Raw genomic sequence first — 22,841 nt, 5'->3', positions numbered from 1 at the left:
TAATTTTTTTTTCATTTCAGATAATGGTTGAAAAAGTGCGTCTTTAGTCGACGACGAAATATTGGACGGGTTTCGGCTGTCCTAACTGGGGTGGGTAGTTCATTCCACCATTGTGGGGCAAGGACTGAGAAAAGGTATTATTATTATTATTATTATTGAAGGTAAAAATAGGATAATCAGAGTCCCCCCAGCCTCTTGTGTCCAGGCGTCAGACCCTTATAGGTCCCACATGGGCCTGGACAGGGACGTGCACAGGACTTTAGAGGGGCAGGTGCTCAAAGGTTGAAAAAGGCACTACACTTGTGTGTATATATTAACCGAGCGCGCATAGCGCGCAAGCGCGATTTTTAAGCGCCCTTTTCGGGCGGGGGGGCCCCTTTTTATGCTTTTTGGGGGGTTTTAGTGATCAAATATTGAATACTGAACTATAATAATCAGTGCAGGAGCTCACTTATCCTTGAAAGACACTTTTATCACTGACTTAAAAATGTATATTCTGTATTGTTTAATATAAATGCATTTTTTATTCCAATCCCAATTTGTATTTGAGATTCCCAAATCCCATCGGACTTGACTTCTTCGTGTCCCTCAATGAGTGTAATACCAGCATTCAACTGTATGCGCCACAGCGGTTTCTATCATCATCATCATCACCACCCACGCTATGCATAAAATATATAGGTCTGCGGAGAGGCACGCTGAGGAGGCCGTGCAAACTGCAATGGAATATGGGGCATCTCTCTCTCTTTACCTAATATTTTGATTCTATCCTGAATTTTTCAGTTGGAAGGGCAGTCTATATGTGTAACGGTAAAATTTTTTTTTTTTTTTTTTTTTAATGGCACTTTTTTGACGAGGCTCAAAAAGGCAGGTGCTCAAGCACCCCTTGGCCTCTATGTGTGCACGTGCCTGGGCCTGGAGGACTCATAGCCTCTTGTCTCCAGGCGTCAGACCCTTATAGGTCCCACATGGGCCTGGAGGACTCATAGCCTCTTGTCTCCAGGCGTCAGACCCTTATAGGTCCCACATGGGCCTGGAGGACTCATAGCCTCTTGTCTCCAGGCGTCAGACCCTTATAGGTCCCACATGGGCCTGGAGGACCCATAGCCTCTTGTCTCCAGGCGTCAGACCCTTATAGGTCCCACATGGGCCTGGAGTCCCCCCAGCCTCTTGTGTCCAGGCGTCAGACCCTTATAGGTCCCACATGGGCCTGGAGGACTCATAGCCTCTTGTCTCCAGGCGTCAGACCCTTATAGGTCCCACATGGGCCTGGAGGACTCATAGCCTCTTGTGTCCAGGCGTCAGACCCTTATAGGTCCCACATGAGCCTGGAGGACTCATAGCCTCTTGTCTCCAGGCGTCAGACCCTTATAGGTCCCACATGGGCCTGGAGGACTCATAGCCTCTTGTGTCCAGGCGTCAGACCCTTATAGGTCCCACATGGGCCTGGAGGACTCATAGCCTCTTGTCTCCAGGCGTCAGACCCTTATAGGTCCCACATGGGCCTGGAGGACTCATAGCCTCTTGTCTCCAGGCGTCAGACCCTTATAGGTCCCACATGGGCCTGGAGGACTCATAGCCTCTTCACAGCACAATCCCCACCATTATCATCACAAACAAAATCATCATGCAGAGGTCTGACATTGTTCAGGTGAGTGGCTCTCACTCCTGCCAATTCAGATAGAAATAGTCCCCGGGGTGAAGGGGTGAAGGGGGGGGGGGGGCTTTGCTTCTCTCTCGTTAAGCACTCGTTACACAAGTGGCTGGCATAGTCATGTAACATTTTCAACTAGATGTGGCAGGATTCTTGATCGTGGGGCCTTCGACCGAAGCGTAAGTGACCATTGCCCTCACGGCAGGTATTATAGAAGCAGGAGATTTTTAAATCGTATATATAATGTCCAAACATTTTTAAATGATCTCGCCCGTAGTTTTGTCCGTTGCACGGCCGTGAGACAGATGAGACGTTCAGTCAGACGACTCTTTTGCTGAAACCGTTATTTCAATTGTTGACAAGCGTGCTCCTTTTAAGAGGATTCAAAGATAGAGAGTGACACCTCGGTTCTCCCAGGGGCTGTCAACTCTGTTCAATTTTGCCTGGTCTCGTGCAAAAGGAGGAGCTTTTAGACAGCTCTGAAATAGATGTGCAGCTGTGAGAAAAGCGAAGTGCTTATTCAAACCCAGATACGCTTCGGAGTGCAGTGAATTTAAATGAAAACAAAGCCTCCAATTCTCTGCCCGCCCCCACCCCCCCCATGTATTGAAGTTGATGACCAAGTGCTCTCTGATCAGAATGAAATGTGCCCGGCCTTTAAGAGGCACTTCACAGAGGCCGAGACTTTATTCCATAGGAACTATGCAGGGCCCCGTTCTGATTGTATGCATTCCTCTTCACACGATGAAGTACTTGGTGCTTCGCAGTCCTTAGACCCTAGGTGTTCTACTGGAGAGGACTATTTAGACATTTTCTTACGTATAAAATTGGCTTCTCCAGTTAACCCAGCAGTTATTGTATGTATTTAAAATAATTTTTTACCAATTTCTTTTATCAGTTTTATTTATTCTATGTTTCTCTATGTTATTCTATGTTTAGTCTTGCCTATTCTTTATTCCTTCTTCCTTTATTCTTGCTAGTTATTATGTTCTTTTAACTGTAGCGCTTTGAGATTCGCCCCGCAATTGTGAAGCGCATTACAAATAAAATCTATTATTATTATTATATGGGTGATTCCTTTACACAAAGGAGGTAGATAACTATAGTCCTCTTTCCGAGCTTGGCAAAGGTTCTGGAGACCTTTTATATGAATTATATTGTTTCTTATTCGAATGGATATTGACCTCCAACTCACTTGGAGGTTCTTTCAACATTTACGGAATTTAAGAGAATCATTTCCGATTTTGTGACTGTTTTAACTGTTTTAAGTTGTTTATCAAGGTTTTTACTGTGTTACGTGACACAAGCTGTAAATTAGGGAAACCTCTGGGTCCTAGGAGTTGAAATAAAGGTTTGAAATTAAATTAAATGAAAAAGAAAATAGTATGGACTTGAAATAGAGATTTTATTTACTTCCCCTATATTTATTCAAATAAGTAAATAAAAACCACTAAAAGCATGAAGGGAAAAAAAGCTTTAAAAAGTATACAAATACATAACTAAGAAAGACAGCCTGCACCAGAGCTACAAACTGGATCAAAACAAGGCTACGATCAAAGCCATAATTAACCCCAATTACCTCTGCATGAAAAAAGGAAGCATTGCTGCACACAGTAAGGAGACTTTTGTCAACATGTTGTGCGATTTAATAGAAGGCTGCATGCCCCCCTACTCATAACTGGTGATATTATCTGTGATATCATCTTAAAAGTCGGTCTAAAACCTCCTCTTTTAAAAGGATACACCGCTCATACAGTATACGTGATTCATCTTCTCCATGTTTATACTTGTGAAAACTGCCCTTGGTACTTTTTGGGCACGGCCATATTTGATCATCTTAACACAAGCCAGGGGATTTAAATAGCACCTCGCTCCCAAATCAAATCACTTCAAAAACGGCGTCGAGATCTTTCCTGTTAAGTTCCATCGAGCGTTCAGAGATCCAGGCAGTATCATTCGGTCTTCCCCTGCTTCAGCAATACAAGACCTATAAAAGGACTTAATTATTCACCGGCATGGCCACAGAGCTACTCCCTAAGAGTTAATATTTGACTAAAGTCTAACTAGATTAAATACTCTGTGGTTTCAAATATTGAATCTAGAAGTGTTTGAATTGTATTGAGATGCATCGAATTAACGAACAGGGCTTTATTTATTTATATGTTTCAAAGGAAACAGCCAGTGTCATAGAGGAATAATGTGTATTTCATGAATACCTGTGTCTAAGAAAACATATACTCGGGTCTTTGGATGAGAAATTGTGAGATGTAAAATAGCTAGGGCTGTCAATATTAACTTGTTAATTATGGCCATTCATTTGAAAACCTTATCACGTAAAATAAATAAATGAACACAATTTAATCACATTACCCCCTTTGACCCCAACCGCCTCCCATGACTACAACACCAAGCGCGGCCAGTGGTGGGCAGTGCGTTTAGCTTCCTGGATGAATGATTTAGTTAGAAGCTATCTGGATGTACCTAGAAACAGACACTCTTGTGGAGCCAAATTGCATGTGATAATGTGAGTCATAGTAGTCGTTTCAATCACATGTGATGATGTGAGTCATAGTAGTCATTTCATTCACATGTGATGATGTGAGTCACAGTAGTCCTTTCAATCACATGTGATGATGTGAGTCACAGTAGTCCTTTCAATCACATGTGATGATGTGAGTCACAGTAGTCCTTTCAATCACATGTGATGATGTGAGTCATAGTAGTCCTTTCAATCACATGTGATGATGTGAGTCATAGTAGTCATTTCATTCACATGTGATGATGTGAGTCACAGTAGTCCTTTCAATCACATGTGATGATGTGAGTCACAGTAGTCCTTTCAATCACATGTGATGATGTGAGTCACAGTAGTCCTTTCAATCACATGTGATGATGTGAGTCATAGTAGTCCTTTCAATCACATGTGATGATGTGAGTCATAGTAGTCATTTCAATCACATGTGATGATGTGAGTCATAGTAGTCCTTTCAATCACATGTGATGATGTGAGTCATAGTAGTCCTTTCATTCACATGTGATGATGTGAGTCTGTACATTGGAGGTGGTTGGGTGGGGGGGGGGGGGGGGGGTTGGGTAGGAGGGGTGGGTGGGGGAAACTGTACATTGGAATATTGACGAAACCATACTTGGTTCCAAGAGGAGGGTCTCGTGTATTCTTGGATTAGGTCATTTACTGTACATTGGAGGGGGTTGGGTTATTATATAGTAGTCCTTCCAATGTGACTACTGTGACCTCAAGGATGATCACAGCCTAGTGAAGAAACCAGATACCTGGGCTATGTCTGAAACCCTTCCTTACCTACACAATCACACAGAAGCTCGAATAGAATATCACACAATTTTATTAAAAAAACATATATATAGAATAATAATCAACAAGACACATCAACCCTGTATTGTACAATGAACAACCCTATATATCACTGGGGTGCAGAGTCATTAGAAATGTATTTTTAAATATATTGTGAATTACAATAATAATACATAGGTGCCTCATATGATATTTGGCAGAGAGCGACCGCGATGCATTTAGGCAAAAGTGTATTTTGAACGTTTCCTTTCAAAAGCAAAAAAAAAGTATTATGCACAGAATTATGCACATTTATAAAATAAATATATAGGTGTCTCCTCATGCTTGTATCTGCCTGTTCTGTATCACATTTAGCCTTCATGATATGCGAAAAAGCAGTTCCTGTCTGGAATGAGACAGAGGGCCACACCACATTCATGGCACTTCCAGGGGGTCTTCATCTTACAGTGGACACAAAACAGGCGGCCAGCCGTGGCCTTCTGTTTTGCATCTGCCTGTTGCGTGATCGCCACAGGTAGATGGTCTGTGGGTAGATGGTTCAATTGCAAATCTATCATGGGGAGTCATTACATATGACTGGGCCATTGCCTCTGGTATTTACATTGTCACTGTATATGTTCCATAACTGTTTAGACTTTAGAGGGTACTTCAGTCTCAAGCAGCGCAAACATAATCCTTCATTCCATTTATTTTTGTGGCATAGACTATTGAGAAACAAGAACGAAATAACTCACTACTGATTCAACTCTCTCGGATCGATTTGAACCATCTGCTCCTCTAAAAAAACTAAACATTCTGACTGTGTCTGAGGTTAATTATTTATAGATATGTATATTTGTGTACAAATGCATTTATGGGGCACCCAAGTGGCGACCCATATGTAACGCGCTGCATCGCAAAGCAGCCGACCCGGGTTCGATTCCCGGACCCGGCGTCCTTTGCCGAATGTCTTCCCCCCGCTCGGTCTCCTGTTCTTCCCCTCTCTTTCGCAATTATGCCACATCAATGTGGAACGCCCTACCCAAAGCTGTAAAGGAATGTGAATCACTACCCACTTTCAAAAACACTCTCAAAGAACACCTACGGGAGACTGCAATTCGAAACTGGCTCCTGTAAATGTCCTAACCCAACCCCCTCCAATGTACAGTAAATTACCGATATGGTTGTCAATATTCCAATGTACAGTTTTGCTTGTACAGTTGTACAGTGTTCCCCCCCCCACCCCTCCTGCCCAACCCCCCCCACCCCACACACCGAACCACCTCCAATGTACAGCCTCCCCCCCCCCCCACCCCACCTACCCAACCTCCCCCAATGTACCGTTTTTACGTCAAATGTATATACTTTTTTCTGGACTCTTTTTGTATCACAAACAGTACTGTATTTGCAAATCTGGTATGTCATAAATGTATAGATGTAGCAGTACTGTCTATCTGTATGTCATGTATGTCATATATGTCCTGATTAATTGAAAATGGGGGACCCTGATGTAAACAAGACGAAAGTCTTTCTCTGGTCTGCATCCCCTTAACAATTGTGTGTATTGAGCTGTACTGTATTGTACCCATTCTGCAATCTGTTAAAGTTTTCAATCAATTCAATCAATCAATCTCTCTCTCTCTCTCTCTCTCTCTCTCTCTCTCTCTCTCTCTCTCTCTCTCTCTCTCTCTCTCTCTCTCTCTCTCTCTCTCTCTACCGGACTGCCCGGTAGAACAAACAAATACAAATCTACCAAAAACATAATAAAAAAATAATAAAGAAAATGCATTTATGATCATCACAATCTACCGTTTTAAGCTCACAGAGAAATTGTGTGTACTCAAACACTAGCAGTGTGGATCATAAGTTGCAAGGCACGTTATCAAATAACTCGAAATGTCGGAGAAACCCCGAAGATGCGAGTCGCGATGTAGTTCTCTGGAAAACCGGGATAATTAAAACCATACCATCTAGCAAGAATTAAACATATTTACAATTCGTATTAAGTTTTGCAAATAAGGAGACATATATAACATCTCAAAGCACTAAAAAATGCAATTTTTTTTATTTTGACCGATTTCTGAAATGCGTGACTTTCTGGCCATTTCTGAGAAATTCTCAATGCCTTTGTTACCCGCAGGCGGTTGCAAACAGCGTGAGCCGACCCGAGAGGGTTAAAAGGCATACTGAGACCCAGAGAGTGCAGTACCGGCCAGATCCTGCTAGGTGGCAGTATCGTCCACCCTTTGAAACCCTGTTCCAGACTGTGTGTCACATCTAATCTCGTCTGTGCAGAGCATTTTGGTCCAGGCAAGTCTAGCGGTTCACCCGATCACATTGGAACGCATCCATGGCCCCTCGATGCATGTTTTGTGCCAGATTATGTCGGGGACCCGATGGACATCAATACTGGAAATTGCGATCAGACAATTGGAATATTCTTTTTGGAATAACCCCAATCAAAGGTAAGGACTATCTAACGTCAATTCCACCTTGATCCTACAATGATTTCATATCGATCCAGTCGATCAACGTATGTAGTATTCAAAACGAATGCCGTTGATGACGATCAGAGCATCAAAAAACAAACCCCCCCCCCATTGATGCATTCATGATGAAACATAATACCTATTATATACCTTTGATTTGGAAACAGTAGCAGGTCCAGGTGAGCAACGCGAACGCATTTAGCAAAATTCATATATCATCTGAAACTATACAATATTCACGACGGGATAACACGCAAACGTATACATGACAAAATTCATTCTTTTTCACATGGTGAACGAGGGATAGTTACTGTCAAATGAGCCATAGTATTGTCTCCATAGCTATAATATAGAATATAGATATAGAATATCCCTGCAAACACCGCGATGCACAGTGAAAATATATAAAGCGTGGCACATTTACTACAGGATGAGGATAATAGCTGGCAGAGAAAGAGTTAATAGTAGCATCTAACTTGATTGGGCGTTACATCATTGTTGATGAAAAGACAAAAGTAAACAATTAATTTACTTACACCTGAAAGGTGCAATTCCTGAAAGTAACCATGCTCAAGCGTACTCAATATAACCCGGAAGACAGTAGACATTCGGCGGTTTTAAGATTACTTAAGGCGTACCCAAGAAAATACCTACTCAACCGTCATTAACACTTTGACCGCCAAGGACGCCTAAACTCGTCATTCCCCGCTATGCTAATTCTGCCAATGACGCCGTAACACGTCATTGAGATCAATATTTTAAAAATCTGTGATCGCAATCATATTTCTCCCCCGGAGACTTGAGATCTACTGTTGATCCCCTCTCAACTCTGCAACGGTTCAAGAGCGCCATCTGGTGGCCGATCGGCAGATCGCCCAAACCGGAAACCGGAAACGGAAACTTGTGCTCATCCAAATTCGGTCCGATCACTCGCTATAGGTCCCGGGACTCGAGCGCGACACAATGGATAGTGATCCGTTACCAATAACTCGATAAACAACATGATTTGGACGTATATACTATTATACAACCTGGAGATGGATCGCATATTTCAACATCCCATAATAGGAATATTTTTGTTCCACGCTCATCGCCCAACGCTACGAGGAAGCTGCGGTGAGTTTCAGTGTTTTTTTTTACCGTGTTCGATACAAACTGCTCTAATGATCATATCACCCACACTAGATGAATCATCTAACGTTGGCCACGGAATTATAAACGACCCCCCCCCCCCCCCCATCCCGTCAACATCAGATGATAAGTAGTAACTTCTAGAAGCACGTCCATTTTTTATCTCGCGCCGATCGCTATCAAACTGTATCTGTCAATATAATGCATTTAGGGCTATAAATCACGTTCTGCAGAATGCTGCAGAAAACGATAAAAACATATTTATACTTTAGACCATATTTTAGTATGAATATGTGAAGGAAAAAGTATAACGTTCCCACATCCTGAACGATAGATAATTGACGTTGAATGGGCCATAGTAATGTCAATTTAGCAATACAATTTAAAAAGTTATAGCCCTGCAAAGAAGGGGAACTTCTCCATAGACAAATAGAGCTGGCAGAGAAGGGTATAATGATGTACATAAGCCTGGCGAAGAAAGTGTTAAGTTACCAATTCTGAAACTCTGAATACTGAAAGGAACCTGCTGCTGGTCTTTTCAGACACAGCACCGGGCCATTCAGCCAGAACGTCCAGTTACCTTGAGAATAAAGTGATTCTCCTGGAGCCATGTTCAGAAAACCAACGCTTGCCATCCAATTGCAGACATTTTTTTTGTATGTTCTCCACAGGGTTTGGAGGTGGTCTTCCGGAGTGACTTTCTTTTGTTTCCATTTCTTAAGTGGAAGTCAAAAATTGCTCTGAAAGTGTACCACCGCTGTGTGAGTAATTGCATCAATCTCAAAACCGGGTGCAGCAACTGGTAAAGTAGCCCAAGTTGAAAAGGCTCATTCTTCGGTTTTACCGCATGAAGTCCCGGAGCATCAAGCGCTCGCAACTTTTACAATAGGCAACAATTCAAAACACAGCATGGCTTCCTTTATATACATACTGCGGCGGCAGCATGCTTCAGACATGTACGGTCATTCAATGACACGACTCTGCTGTGAATATTTCTCCAAGAAGAGAAAGATGCCTGGGCCCTCATTTATCAATTTTTCTTAGAAAGTATTCTATTTTCATACGTAAGCACAGAATTTAGAATGTGTGCACGCACAAAAAAAAACAGGATTTATCAACCGTGCGTACACAGGTCCTACGCTCCTCTGTGTTGATAAATACCTCTTTGTTCTACCGTCAATGCTCGTGCATGATTATCCATATATGGTCAAGAAAGTGATGAAACACCCCCCATGGGATGTGAAATAATGGACTGACCCGAGCGGAACTTTGAGAAACTTCACGGGAGATTGTTCACTGAGGCGCTGCCAAACCAAGAAGACACAACGCGTGTTATGGGATAAATAAAAGGCTGACTTGTAAACGGTGATGTCAGATATCAACGGCTCCCTAAGACCATTGCTGCAATTCTGCCTGGACAGCTCAAAATACTAATAAAGACCGTTCGTTGACCACTGTTTGGCGTTGGTGGTTTGATTGATTGATTGAAAAGTTTATTAACAGATTGCAGAATGGGTACAGTAGCCTACAGTACAGCTCAATACATACAATTATTAAGGGGATGCAGACCAGAGAAAGACTTTCGTCTTGTTTACATCAGGGTCCCCCATTTTCAATTCATCATGTGTGTGTCATTATAACCGTGCTGTAATATGAATGCCTTTATTAGTTGTGTTCGATTGGCTATAATATGATTTTTAGAGGCATATATTTTGAATGAATGAATGAATGAAAACTTTATTTAACAGATTGCAGAATGGGTACAATACAGTACGGCTCAATACACACAATTGTTAATATAAGGGGATGCAGACCAGAGAAAGACGTTTGTCTTGTTTACATCAGGGTCCCCCCTGTTGTTGTCGGTATTAGCCTAATAATACCGACAACAAAATAGATGCCTCTAAAAATCATATACTATTAGGTAGCCTATATGAATTACATATAATAGCAGCCATAGCCTACATTATGCAACAGTAACTTGCGCATACCAGTGTATGCGACGGACCAGTGTATACCTTATATCATATCATATTCATATTCATATAATAGTTTACTCTGAGTCTATCAGCATACCAGCATGTAATACGTTCTGAGCGTGTATCTACCTCAACTCCTTATTAAATTTGCGCATAGATTGCAGAAATACGGGAACGTTTTGATTTATATTAAAAGGCTTTGACATTGTAAAACTAAATACGTGGAATTCTGTAAGCATAATACAAGTCATATCACCCACACGATATATGCTCTGTGTCCAGAGCATGTATGCTTTTCATTCATTTAAGACACATTATTGCAAGGGTTTTGTAATACACATACACCCTGGTCTCATTGCAATGCGTTTTTTATTCTTTCTTATACAGTAGGAAGGGGAAGAACACTATATCGTGGGTGTTCATATGACTTGTATTCTGCTTACAGCTTCGAAATTCCACTTGTTTCGTTTAACGTAAAGCCTTTTAAATATAATCAAAACGTTCCCGTGTTTCTGCGGTCTGTGCGCAAAATAATAACAAGTTGAGTTACGCGGAGCGCAGTCAGTCAGTATATTCCGATAACGCTATATAAACCATGCTGCATTCATTCGGAGATAAAGACCTATTATTCCAAATGCTATTTATAGGGTTTTGACCATAATTACACTACTGTTGCTATTTTACAATGAACTATAATGAATTACGGTTCATACAGAACATGCCAGTGTTGAAACTAATGCACAGAAGCTTATTTCCTTGTTGTAATAATATATTCTACCAAGGGCGCCAGCTACGCATGGTCTGACCTGTGCTTAAATATCTCACAAAGTCAAGCACAAGTTCAAATTGATAAATCCCACACTTTGCTTAGAAATGATCGTATGCACGGGTTACGCACATATCTGTGCGTACGCCACGTTGATAAATGAGGGCCCTGGTGTCTATGTTTTGAAGGGAAATAAATGGCTTCTAGTTGCACGATGAAATATTATTTGTGATGCGAGAGAATTATCTGATGTTAATCGTTTCTCAAATGTAACCTTATTAGACAAGTAGACAGGCAGGCGTAGTGGATCAGGAGAGAGGAGGAGGAGAGAGGAGGAGGAGAGAGGAGGAGGAGAGAGGAGGAGGAGAGAGGAGATAGCAGAGGAGCAGGAGAGAGGAGGGGAGAGAGGAGGAGGAGTAGAGGAGGAGGAGAGAGGAGAGAGGAGGAGAGAGGAGGATGAGAGAGGAGGAGGAGAGAGGAGCAGGAGATAGGAGGATGAGAGAGGAGGAGAGAGGATGAGGAGAGATGAGAGAGAGGAGCAGGAGAGAGGAGGAGGAGAGAGGAGAGATGCGGAGAGAGGAGGATGAGAGAGGAGGAGGAGAGAGGAGGAGAGAGGAGGATGAGAGAGGAGGAGAAGAGAGGAGGAGGAGAGAGGAGGAGGATAGAGGAGAGAGGAGGATGAGAGAGGAGGAGAAGAGAGGAGGAGGAGAGAGGAGGAGGATAGAGGAGAGAGGAGAGAGGAGAGATGCGGATGAGAGATGAGGAGAGAGGATGAGAAGAGAGGAGGATGAGAGAGGAGGAGGAGAGAGGAGGAGGAGAGAGGAGGAGGAGAGAGGAGGATGAGAGAGGAGGAGGAGAGAGGAGGAGGAGAGAGGAGAGAGGAGAGATGCGGATGAGAGATGAGGAGAGAGGATGAGAAGAGAGGAGGATGAGAGAGGAGGAGGAGAGAGGAGGAGGAGAGAGGAGGATGAGAGAGGAGGAGAGAGGAGGAGGAGATATGAGGAGGATAGAGGAGGATGAGAGAGGATAGATGCGGATGAGAGATGAGGAGAGAGGATGAGAAGAGAGGAGGATGAGAGAGGAGGAGGAGAGAGGAGGAGGAGAGAGGAGATAGGAGAGAGGAGGATGAGAGAGGAGGAGAGAGGAGCAGGAGAGAGGAGGAGGAGAGAGGAGGATGAGAGAGGAGGAGAGAGGAGCAGGAGAGAGGAGGAGGAGAGAGGAGGAGGAGAGAGGAGAGAGGCAGAGGAGAGAGGGGGAGGGGAAAGGGGGAGAGAGGAGGAGGAGAGAGGAGGAGGAGAGAGGAGGAGGAGAGAGGAGGAGGAGAGAGGAGGAGAGAGGAGGAGGAGAGAGGAGGAGGAGAGAGGAGGAGAGAGGAGGAGGAGATATGAGGAGGAGAGAGGAGAGAGGAGAGAGGAGAGATGCGGATGAGAGATGAGGAGAGAGGATGAGAAGAGAGGAGGATGAGAGAGGAGGAGGAGAGAGGAGGATGAGAGAGGAGGAGAGAGGAGCAGGAGAGAGGAGGAGGAGAGAGGAGGATGAGAGAGGAGGAGAGAGGAGGAGAGAGGAGCAGGAGAGAGGAGGAGAGAGGAGGAGGAGAGAGGAGGAGGAAAGAGGAGGGGGAGAGAGGAGGATGAGAGAGGAGGAGAGAGGAGCAGGAGAGAGGAGGAGGAGAGAGGAGGAGGAGAGAGGAGGGGGAGAGAGGAGGATGAGAGAGGAGGAGAGAGGAGCAGGAGAGAGTAGGAGGAGAAAGGAGGATGAGAGAGGAGGAGAGAGGAGGAGAGAGGAGGAGAGAGGAGCAGGATAGAGGAGAGAGGCAGAGGAGAGAGGGGGAGGGGAAAGGGGGAGAGAGGAGGAGGAGAGAGGAGGAGTAGAAATGAGAGAGGAGGAGGAGAGAGGAGGAGAGAGGAGGAGAGAGGAGGAGGAGAGAGGAGGATGAGAGAGGAGGAGGAGAGAGGAGGAGAGAGGAGGAGAGAGGAGGAGGAGAGAGGAGGAGAGAGGAGGAGAGAGGAGGAGGAGAGAGGAGGATGAGAGAGGAGGATGAGAGAGGAGGAGAGAGGAGGAGAGAGGAGGAGGAGAGAGGAGAGATGCAGATGAGAGATGAGGAGAGAGGATGAGAAGAGAGGAGGATGAGAGAGGAGGAGGAGAGAGGAGGAGAGAGGAGGAGGAGAGAGGAGGATGAGATAGGAGGAGAGAGGAGGAGGAGAGAGGAGCAGGAGAGGAGGAGGAGAGAGGAGGAGGAGAGAGGAGCAGGAGAGAGGAGGATAGAGGAGGAGGAGAGAGGAGGATGAGAGAGGAGGAGAGAGGAGGATGAGAGAGGAGCAGGAGAGAGGAGGAGGAGAGAGGAGGAGGAGAGAGGAGGATGAGAGAGGAGGAGAGAGGAGGAGGAGAGAGGAGCAGGAGAGGGGAGGATGAGAGAGGAGGAGGAGAGAGGATGAGGAGAGAGGAGGAGAGATAGGAGGAGAGAGGAGCAGGAGAGAGGAGGAGGAGAGAGGAGGAGGAGAGAGGAGGATGAGAGAGGAGGAGAGATGAGGATGAGAGAGGAGGAGGAGATATGAGGAGGATAGAGGAGGAGAGAGGAGGAGGAGAGAGGAGGAGGAAGAGAGGAGGAGGAGAGAGGAGCAGGAGAGAGGAGGATGAGAGAGGAGGAGAGAGGAGGAGAGAGGAGGATGAGAGAGGAGGAGGAGAGAGGAGGATGAGAGAGGAGGAGAGAGGAGGGAGGAGAGAGGAGCAGGAGAGAGGAGGATGAGAGAGGAGGAGGAGAGAGGAGGATGAGAGAGGAGGAGAGAGGAGGAGGAGAGAGGAGGAGGAGAGAGGAGGAGGAGAGAGGAGCAGGAGAGAGGAGGATGAGAGAGGAGGAGGAGAGAGGAGGAGAGAGGAGGAGAGAGGAGGATGAGAGAGGAGGAGGAGAGAGGAGGATGAGAGAGGAGGAGAGAGGAGGAGGAGAGAGGAGCAGGAGAGGAGGAGGAGAGAGGAGGAGGAGAGAGGAGCAGGAGAGAGGGAGGATGAGAGAGGAGGAGGAGAGAGGAGGATGAGAGAGGAGGAGAGAGGAGGATGAGAGAGGAGCAGGAGAGAGGAGGAGGAGAGAGGAGGAGGAGAGAGGAGGATGAGAGAGGAGGAGAGAGGAGGAGGAGAGAGGAGCAGGAGAGGGGAGGATGAGAGAGGAGGAGGAGAGAGGATGAGGAGAGAGGAGGAGAGATAGGAGGAGAGAGGAGCAGGAGAGAGGAGGAGGAGAGAGGAGGAGGAGAGAGGAGGATGAGAGAGGAGGAGAGATGAGGATGAGAGAGGAGGAGGAGATATGAGGAGGATAGAGGAGGAGAGAGGAGGAGGAGAGAGGAGGAGGAGAGAGGAGGAGGAGAGAGGAGCAGGAGAGAGGAGGATGAGAGAGGAGGAGAGAGGAGGAGAGAGGAGGATGAGAGAGGAGGAGGAGAGAGGAGGATGAGAGAGGAGGAGAGAGGAGGAGGAGAGAGGAGCAGGAGAGAGGAGGATGAGAGAGGAGGAGGAGAGAGGAGGATGAGAGAGGAGGAGAGAGGAGGAGGAGGAGAGAGGAGGAGGAGAGAGGAGGAGGAGAGAGGAGCAGGAGAGAGGAGGATGAGAGAGGAGGAGGAGAGAGGAGGATGAGAGAGGAGGAGAGAGGAGGATGAGAGAGGAGGAGGAGAGAGGAGGAGAGAGGAGGAGGAAAGAGGAGGAGCGAGGATGAGAGAGGAGGAGGGAGAGAGGAGGAGGAGAGAGGAGGAGGATAGAGGAGGAGAGAGGAGTGAGAGCAGGAGCGAGGATGAGAGAGGAGGAGGAGAGAGGAGGAGAAGAGAGGAGCAGGAGAGAGGAGGAGAGCGGAGGAGAGAGGAGGAGAGCGGAGGAGGAAAGAGGAGGAGCGAGGATGAGAGAGGAGGAGGATAGAGGAGGAGGAGAGAGGAGGAGGAGAGATGAGGAGAGAGGAGAAGAGAGAGGAGGAGGAGGAGAGGAGGAGGAGGAGGAGGAGGAGGAGGAGGAGGAGGAGGAGGAGGAGGAGGAGGAGGAGGAGGAGAGAGGAGGGGAGAGAGGAGCAGGAGAGAGGAGGAGAGAGAGGAGGAGAGAGGAGGATGAGAGAGGAGGAGGAGAGAGGAGGATGAGAGAGGAGGAGGAGAGAGGAGGAGAGAGGACGAGGAAGATGAGGAGAGAGGAGAAGAGAGAGGAGGAGGAGGAGAGGAGGAGGAGGAGGAGGAGGAGGAGGAGGAGGAGGAGGAGGAGGAGAGAGGAGCAGGAGAGAGGAGGATGAGAGGAGGAGGAGGAGGAGGAGAGAGGAGGGGGAGAGAGGAGCAGGAGAGAGGAGGAGAGAGAGGAGCAGGGGAGAGGAGGGGGAGAGAGGAGGAGGAGAGAGGAGGAGAGAGGAGGATGAGAGAGGAGGAGGAGAGAGGAGGAGAGAGGAGGAGGAAAGATGAGGAGAGAGGAGAAGAGAGAGGAGGAGGAGGAGGAGGAGGAGGAGGAGGAGGAGGGAGGAGGAGGAGGAGGAGGAGGAGAGAGGAGCAGGAGAGAGGAGGAGAGAGAGGAGCAGGGGAGAGGAGGAGGAGAGAGGAGGGGGAGAGAGGAGGAGGAGAGAGGATGAGGAGAGAGGAGGAGGAGAGAGGGGGAGAGAGGAGAGATGAGGAGAGAGGAGGAGGAGAAGAGAGAGGAGAGAGGATGATGAGAGAGGAGGAGGAGAGAGGGGGGAGGGGAGAGGATGAGGAGAGAGGAGGAGGAGGAGAGGAGGAGGAGAGAGGAGCAGGAGAGAGGGGGATGAGAGAGGAGGAGGAGAGAGGAGGAGGAGAGAGGAGGAGGAGAGAGGAGCAGGAGAGAGGGGGAGGGGAGAGGAGGAGGAGAGAGGAGGAGGAGAGAGGAGCAGGAGAGAGGAGGAGGAGGAGAGAGGAGGAGAGAGGAGGAGGAGAGAGGAGGAGAGAGGAGGAGAGAGGAGGAGGAGAGAGGAGCAGGAGAGAGGAGGAGGAGAGAGGAGCAGGAGAGAGGAGGAGGAGGAGAGAGGAGGAGAGAGGAGGAGGAGAGAGGAGGAGAGAGGAGGAGAGAGGAGGAGGAGAGAGGAGGAGGAGAGAGGAGCAGGAGAGAGGAGGAGGAGAGAGGAGGAGGAGAGAGGAGCAGGAGAGAGGAGGAGGAGGAGAGAGGAGGAGAGAGGAGGAGGAGAGAGGAGGAGAGAGGAGGAGAGAGGAGGAGGAGAGAGGAGCAGGAGAGAGGAGGAGGAGAGAGGAGCAGGAGAGAGGAGGAGGAGAGAGGAGCAGGAGAGAGGAGGATGAGAGAGGAGGAGGAGGAGAGAGGAGGAGGAGAGCAGAGTGAAGCATTTGATGAACATTGTTACTCAGCTGAAAGAGTTGCACCCTTCCTGCTGACTTGTCGTACAAAACTTGTAGGTGGCTTTGGATAAAAGCGTCAGCTAAATGACTAAATGTACAGTACATGTCCAGTACCCAGAGGCAAACACTGTGGACCTCGACGGATGACGTTACGAAACCATAACAGTCAAAACAACAGACAGAATACACTACTCATACTCATGACTACCTGACTTGTTTGTTTTTAAACACTGTAGTTTTCATGTCTTGAATATTTGATTCATAGCTACAGTGAAAACAAAGATGGCGGCAAATGCCGGAAAAACGAGAGTGTCCCGGAATGACACAAACGTCAAAGTACTGTAGTTGTGCTATTGTGATTGGTAAACGTTTGCAGAGGCATGCCAGGGAATCTGGGTACTAATATAACACGTTTTCTCAAAGATTAACTTAAAACATTTTACTTCATTGCCTGTAACAGTATGAGAATTAAATAATATATACAGTACCCCCGTTAAAGATGGAAATATATGAAGCTGCACAATACGGTCTATACCTCCCAGGACAACCTCCAGTGAGAACACTTTTCTCTTTGAAAGTGTGTCTATGTTCTGAAAGCTCTTGGGAGACGAGCGTTTGAAGACTTCTCCCAGAGGGGCCCCTGGACAAGTACTGAGGGGTTCAGCCCTCAAATTTCCAGCTCTAGGGACTCTGCTGCAACAGTGAACCATTCAACTGAAGGCTGCATTACTTCCTCTAAACATTCTGTCATGCATTTCCTCATTACGACAGCCTCATTATTACACACAAACAAACAAACAAACAAACCTAACCAAACAAGAAAACACTAAGAGATATGTCTGCCTCCACAAGGTTCCATGGTAGCATGGTTTCTTGTTTCTCGGATATATTGATATGCTTGAATCTACAAGGTTCCATGGTAGCAGTGTTTATTTTTTGTTTATAAAATAATAAAAAAGGCCATTTCCTGTCCTGATTTTTAGAGGCTCCTACAGCTAACAACAAGACACAGAGCCTTCCTATCCTAGCTAGTCTGTAGCCGCTGCGTCAAAACAGACAAGACAGCTCCTACCCTAGCTAGCATGTAGCCTCTGCATCAAAACAGACAAGACAGCTCCTAGCCTAGCTAGCATGTAGCCTCTGCATCAAAACAGACAAGACAGCTCCTAGCCTAGCTAGCCTGTAGCCTCTGCCTCAAAACAGACACAACAGCTCCTAGCCTAGCTAGCATGTAGCCTCTGCATCAAAAAGGACATGACAGCTCCTCGCCTAGCTAGCATGTAGCCTCTGCGTCAAAACAGACAAGACAGCTCCTAGCCTAGCTAGCATGTAGCATCTGCGTCAAAACAGACACGACAGCTCCTAGCCTAGCTAGCATGTAGCCTCTGCGTCAAAACAGACACGACAGCTCCTAGCCTAGCTAGCCTGTAGCCTCTGCGTCAAAACAGACAAGACAGCTTCTAGCCTAGCTAGCCTGTAGCATCTGCCTCAAAACAGACACGACAGCTCTTAGCCTAGCTAGCCTGTAGCATCTGCCTCAAAACAGACACAACAGCTCCTAGCCTAGCTAGCATGTAGCCTCTGCATCAAAACAGACACGACAGCTCCTAGCCTAGCTAGCATGTAGCATCTGCATCAAAACAGACAAGACAGCTCCTAGCCTAGCTATCATGTAGCCTCTACATCAAAAAGGACATGACAGCTCCTAGCATAGCTAGCATGTAGCCTCTGCATCAAAACAGACACGACAGCTCCTAGCCTAGCTAGCATGTAGCCTCTGCATCAAAACAGACAAGATAGCTCCTAGCCTAGCTATCATGTAGCCTCTACATCAAAAAGGACATGACAGCTCCTAGCATAGCTAGCCTGTAGTCTCTGCTTCAAAACACACAACAGCTCCTCGCCTAGCTAGCATGTAGCCTCTACATCAAAAAGTACATGACAGCTCCTAGCCTAGCTAGCCTGTAGCATCTGCGTCAAAACACACACGACAGCTCCTAGCCTAGCTAGCATGTAGCATCTGCATCAAAACAGACAAGACAGCTCCTAGCCTAGCTAGCATGTAGCATCTGCATCAAAACAGACAAGACAGCTCCTAGCCTAGCTAGCCTGTAGCCTGTGCATCAAAAAAGACACAACAGCTCCTAGCCTAGCTAGCATGTAGCCTCTACATCAAAACAGACAAGACAGCTCCTAGCATAGCTACCCTGTAGCCTGTGCATCAAAACAGACACGACAGCTCCTAGCCTAGCTAGCATGTAGCATCTGCGTCAAAACAGACAAGACAGCTCCTAGCCTAGCTAGCATGTAGCCTCTACATCAAAAAGGACATGACAGCTCCTAGCCTAGCTAGCATGTAGCATCTACATCAAAAAGGACATGACAGCTCCTAGCCTAGCTAGCATGTAGCCTCTACATCAAAAAGGACATGACAGCTCCTAGCCTAGCTAGCCTGTAGCATCTGCATCAAAACAGACAAGACAGCTCCTAGCCTAGCTAGCCTGTAGCCTCTGCGTCAAAACAGACAAGACAGCTCCTAGGCTAGCTAGCATGTAGCATCTGCATCAAAACAGACAAGACAGCTCCTACCCTAGCTAGCCTGTAGCCTTTGCGTCAAAACAGACAAGACAGCTCCTAGCCTAGCTAGCCTGTAGCCTTTACGTCAAAACAGACAAGACAGCTCCTAGCCTAGCTAGCCTGTAGAATCTGCGTCAAAACAGACAAGACAGCTCCTAGCCTAGCTAGCATGTAGCCTCCACATCAAAACAGACAAGACAGCTCCTAGCATAGCTAGCCTGTAGCCTGTGCATCAAAACAGACAGACAGCTCCTAGCCTAGCTAGCCTGTAGCCTGTGCATCAAAAAAGACACAACAGGTCCTAGCCTAGCTAGCATGTAGCCTCTACATCAAAACAGACAAGACAGCTCCTAGCCTAGCTAGCCTGTAGCCTCTGCGTCAAAACAGACACGACAGCTCCTAGCCTAGCTAGCATGTAGCCTCTACATCAAAACAGACAAGACAGCTCCTAGCCTAGCTAGCCTGTAGCCTGTGCATCAAAACAGACATGACAGCTCCTAGCCTAGCTAGCCTATAGCATCTGCGTCAAAACAGACAAGACAGCTCCTAGCCTAGCTAGCATGTAGCCTCTACATCAAAAAGGACATGACAGCTCCTAGCCTAGCTAGCATGTAGCCTCTACATCAAAAAGGACATGACAGCTCCTAGCCTAGCTAGCCTGTAGCCTCTGCGTCAAAACAGACAAGACAGCTCCTAGCCTAGCTAGCATGTAGCATCTGCATCAAAAGAGACAAGACAGCTCCTAGCCTAGCTAGCCTCTAGCCTTTGTGTCAAAACAGACAAGACAGCTCCTAGCCTAGCTAGCCTGTAGCCTTTGCGTCAAAACAGACAAGACAGCTCCTAGCCTAGCTAGCCTGTAGCATCTGTGTCAAAACAGACAAGACAGCTCCTAGCCTAGCTAGCATGTAGCCTCTACATCAAAACAGACAAGACAGCTCCTAGCATAGCTAGCCTGTAGCCTGTGCATCAAAACAGACAGACAGCTCCTAGCCTAGCTAGCCTGTAGCCTGTGCATCAAAAAAGACACAACAGCTCCTAGCCTAGCTAGCATGTAGCCTCTACATCAAAACAGACAAGACAGCTCCTAGCATAGCTAGCCTCTAGCCTGTGCATCAAAACAGACACGACAGCTCCTAGCCTAGCTAGCCTGTAGCCTGTGCATCACAAAAGACACAACAGCTCCTAGCCTAGTATAACGGGGAAGCCCGTGAGTATATCCACAGTCACAGAAATAGGCGTGTTGACAAGTGACTGTGTCATTACGGGCTGGTAAGTTAAACTCACTTCCTCATAACAGGGTTAATAGACGCATAGGTACGGTACATAGGAGTGGATTCACTTCTTAGTGCAGCGGCCTATGTCGTCGCCCGCGGCGCGGGAGCTCCCCTGTTCGACTCCCCCTCGGGACATCAGCATTTAACAACAACACAACGCAGACCAATACGATCCGTCACACTAGCTAGCATGTAGCATCTGCATCAAAACAGACAAGACAGCTCCTAGCCTAGCTAGCCTGTAGCCTTTGCGTCAAAACAGACAAGACAGCTCCTAGCCTAGCTAGCCTGTAGCCTCTGCATCAAAACAGACGGGCCGCGCCATATTAAGACTCTTTGCCCTGAGCTCTATGACAACATTACACCACGTCAGGATGAGCACAAGCTCTTCAGGGGCACTCATGGAATGGGGAGGCAGGAGAGAGGGAATGGATAGGATAACAAAAGAGGGGGGGGGGGATTGCAGTTAAACCAATCAGAGTAGTTAGCGAACAAATGTGGTGCCATCTGCCGAGCTTGCAAGCGTTCCCAGGAAGTCGTCCTACATTGAGCTGCGAGACTAGCCAGAAAAACCATTTGGATCCCATTCATTTAGTTTCCCTCAAAATGCACTGGGGAGGAGAGAGGAGCGGGTGTCCAGACAATTGCACATCTGCTAACTGTGAGCTACACTGATCCAGCAGATTCTATCCGCAGAATGGCAAACCATACCTCGGGACACGGATTATAAATGAAAAGCCATTGGAGAAATTTGCTGAAACTTCAGTCATCACTACCGCACAATGTCCATGTTTATTTGATTTACTAGTTTGAACCCACGGAAGCCTGGGGAGATCATATAAAATCGGTTGTGTGTCTGTCTGTCTGTCTGTCTGTCTGTCTGTCTGTCTGTCTGTCTGTCTGTCTGTCTGTCTGTCTGTCTGTCTGTCTGTCTGTCTGTCTGTCTGTCTGTCTGTCTGTCTGTCTGTCTGTCTGTCTGTCTGTCTGTCTGTCTGTCTGTCTGTCTGTCTGTCTGTCTGTCTGTCTGTCTGTCTGTCTGTCTGTCTGAGTCATTCGTGGGGTGACAATGGCCCGGGGGGGTAGATCAGTCGTAAGTCATAAAGTCGGGCTACAAGTAAATAAACACGCAGCTTTCTAGCCGTCCTTCTGTCCCTCACCTTGGTTGTTTTTAATGGTGAAGTTGGGGTTGTTGAGCATCTCGGGGACCAGCCGGTAGTCGAAGTAGTGTCCCTGAATTGGGTCATCTTTGTCAACAGCGCTGAGGGTCTGGATCACCTGAGTACGAGCAGAGAGAGAGAGAGAGAGAGAGAGAGAGAGAGAGGGGGGCGTGCAGAAGCCATTAGAGCAGGCAGCCTATTCATTACCTGTTTTCTCCATCACAACATGTCTCACTGTAACATAGGGCGGCGGGCTCACACAAGATGAAATATACGACCCTATTCACTCCCGGAGTTTGAGATTATTATCAATGACTTGCCGTCTCATCTGGGCACATTTTCAACCTCCCCCAGCTCCATCTATTTATCTGTCATCATTGGGCTTATCGTGCTGTATGTCTTTATGATTGATTGGAAATTACAAATCCAGGCCCTCCTGGCCTCTACCCCACCCCCCACCCACCCCCACCCACCCACCCCCTCTCTGCTCTGTCTTTTTCCCTCTCTTTTTCAGTCAACTCGAATGTGCCCAGGTCCTCCGAACGAGGCCGGTTGATGGGAAGGAGAATGCTAAGTACTTGTCCAGGATCTCTGACGAGGAGAGGCATTGTGCCATCTGGAGGAGGAGGACGTGGAAAGACAGTCGTGAATTATGAGCCGCTCTGATCAATCCTGACCGCTCTCGCTCGCTCCCTCCCTCCCTCCCTCCATCCCTCGCTCGCTCTGCGCGCCGCGTGTGTCAGGGGACGAAAAAAGGAAAAAGAACACTCCCACCTCGGTGGTTTCCCGGTGAAATAAATAGGCTATAATTCACTGTGGCCAATCATTACCGGGGACGAGAGACAGGGAGAGAGAGAGAGGGAGGAGAGAGAGAGAGAGAGAGAGAGAGAGAGAGAGAGAGAGAGAGAGAGAGAGAGAGAGAGAGAGAGAGAGAGAGAGAGAGAGAGAGAGAGAGAGAGAGAGAGAGAGAGGGAGGGAGGGAGGGAGGGAGGGAGGGAGGGAGGGAGGGAGGAAAGATAGCAGGCTTGATGGATGGCCTCCTTCATTCCTTACCTGCCCAGGTTTTCCATTTTCACACAAGAAGGCCTCGTACTCTGTGGCAAACTCAGGGGCGTTGTCGTTTATGTCCATAACTCTGATGCCACGATCGCCCTGGTGATCTGACTGTGGTTCCCTGAGAGAGAGAGAGAGA

At 47.3% G+C, this 22,841-nt stretch overlaps 1 protein-coding gene across 1 annotated transcript in view; it reads right to left on the bottom strand.

Annotated features, from left to right (window-relative positions):
* cdh8 (cadherin 8) overlaps positions 1 to 22,841 on the bottom strand; it is a gene marked incomplete at both ends in the record, with an annotated part of 185,999 nt that overhangs the window by 5,543 nt on the left and 157,615 nt on the right. The window contains 3 exon segments of the mRNA XM_084308206.1: positions 21,650 to 21,767; positions 22,703 to 22,791; positions 22,794 to 22,823. Coding sequence (XP_084164332.1) covers positions 21,650 to 21,767; positions 22,703 to 22,791; positions 22,794 to 22,823 — 237 coding nt within the window.

Source organism: Notolepis coatsorum (genome assembly GCF_963971535.1).
Source record: "Notolepis coatsorum genome assembly, chromosome: 2".
NCBI classification, from domain to species: domain Eukaryota; kingdom Metazoa; phylum Chordata; class Actinopteri; order Aulopiformes; family Paralepididae; genus Notolepis; species Notolepis coatsorum.
The sequence above is the reverse complement of the archived record's forward strand: the minus strand, read 5'-3'. Positions and strand labels throughout refer to the sequence as shown.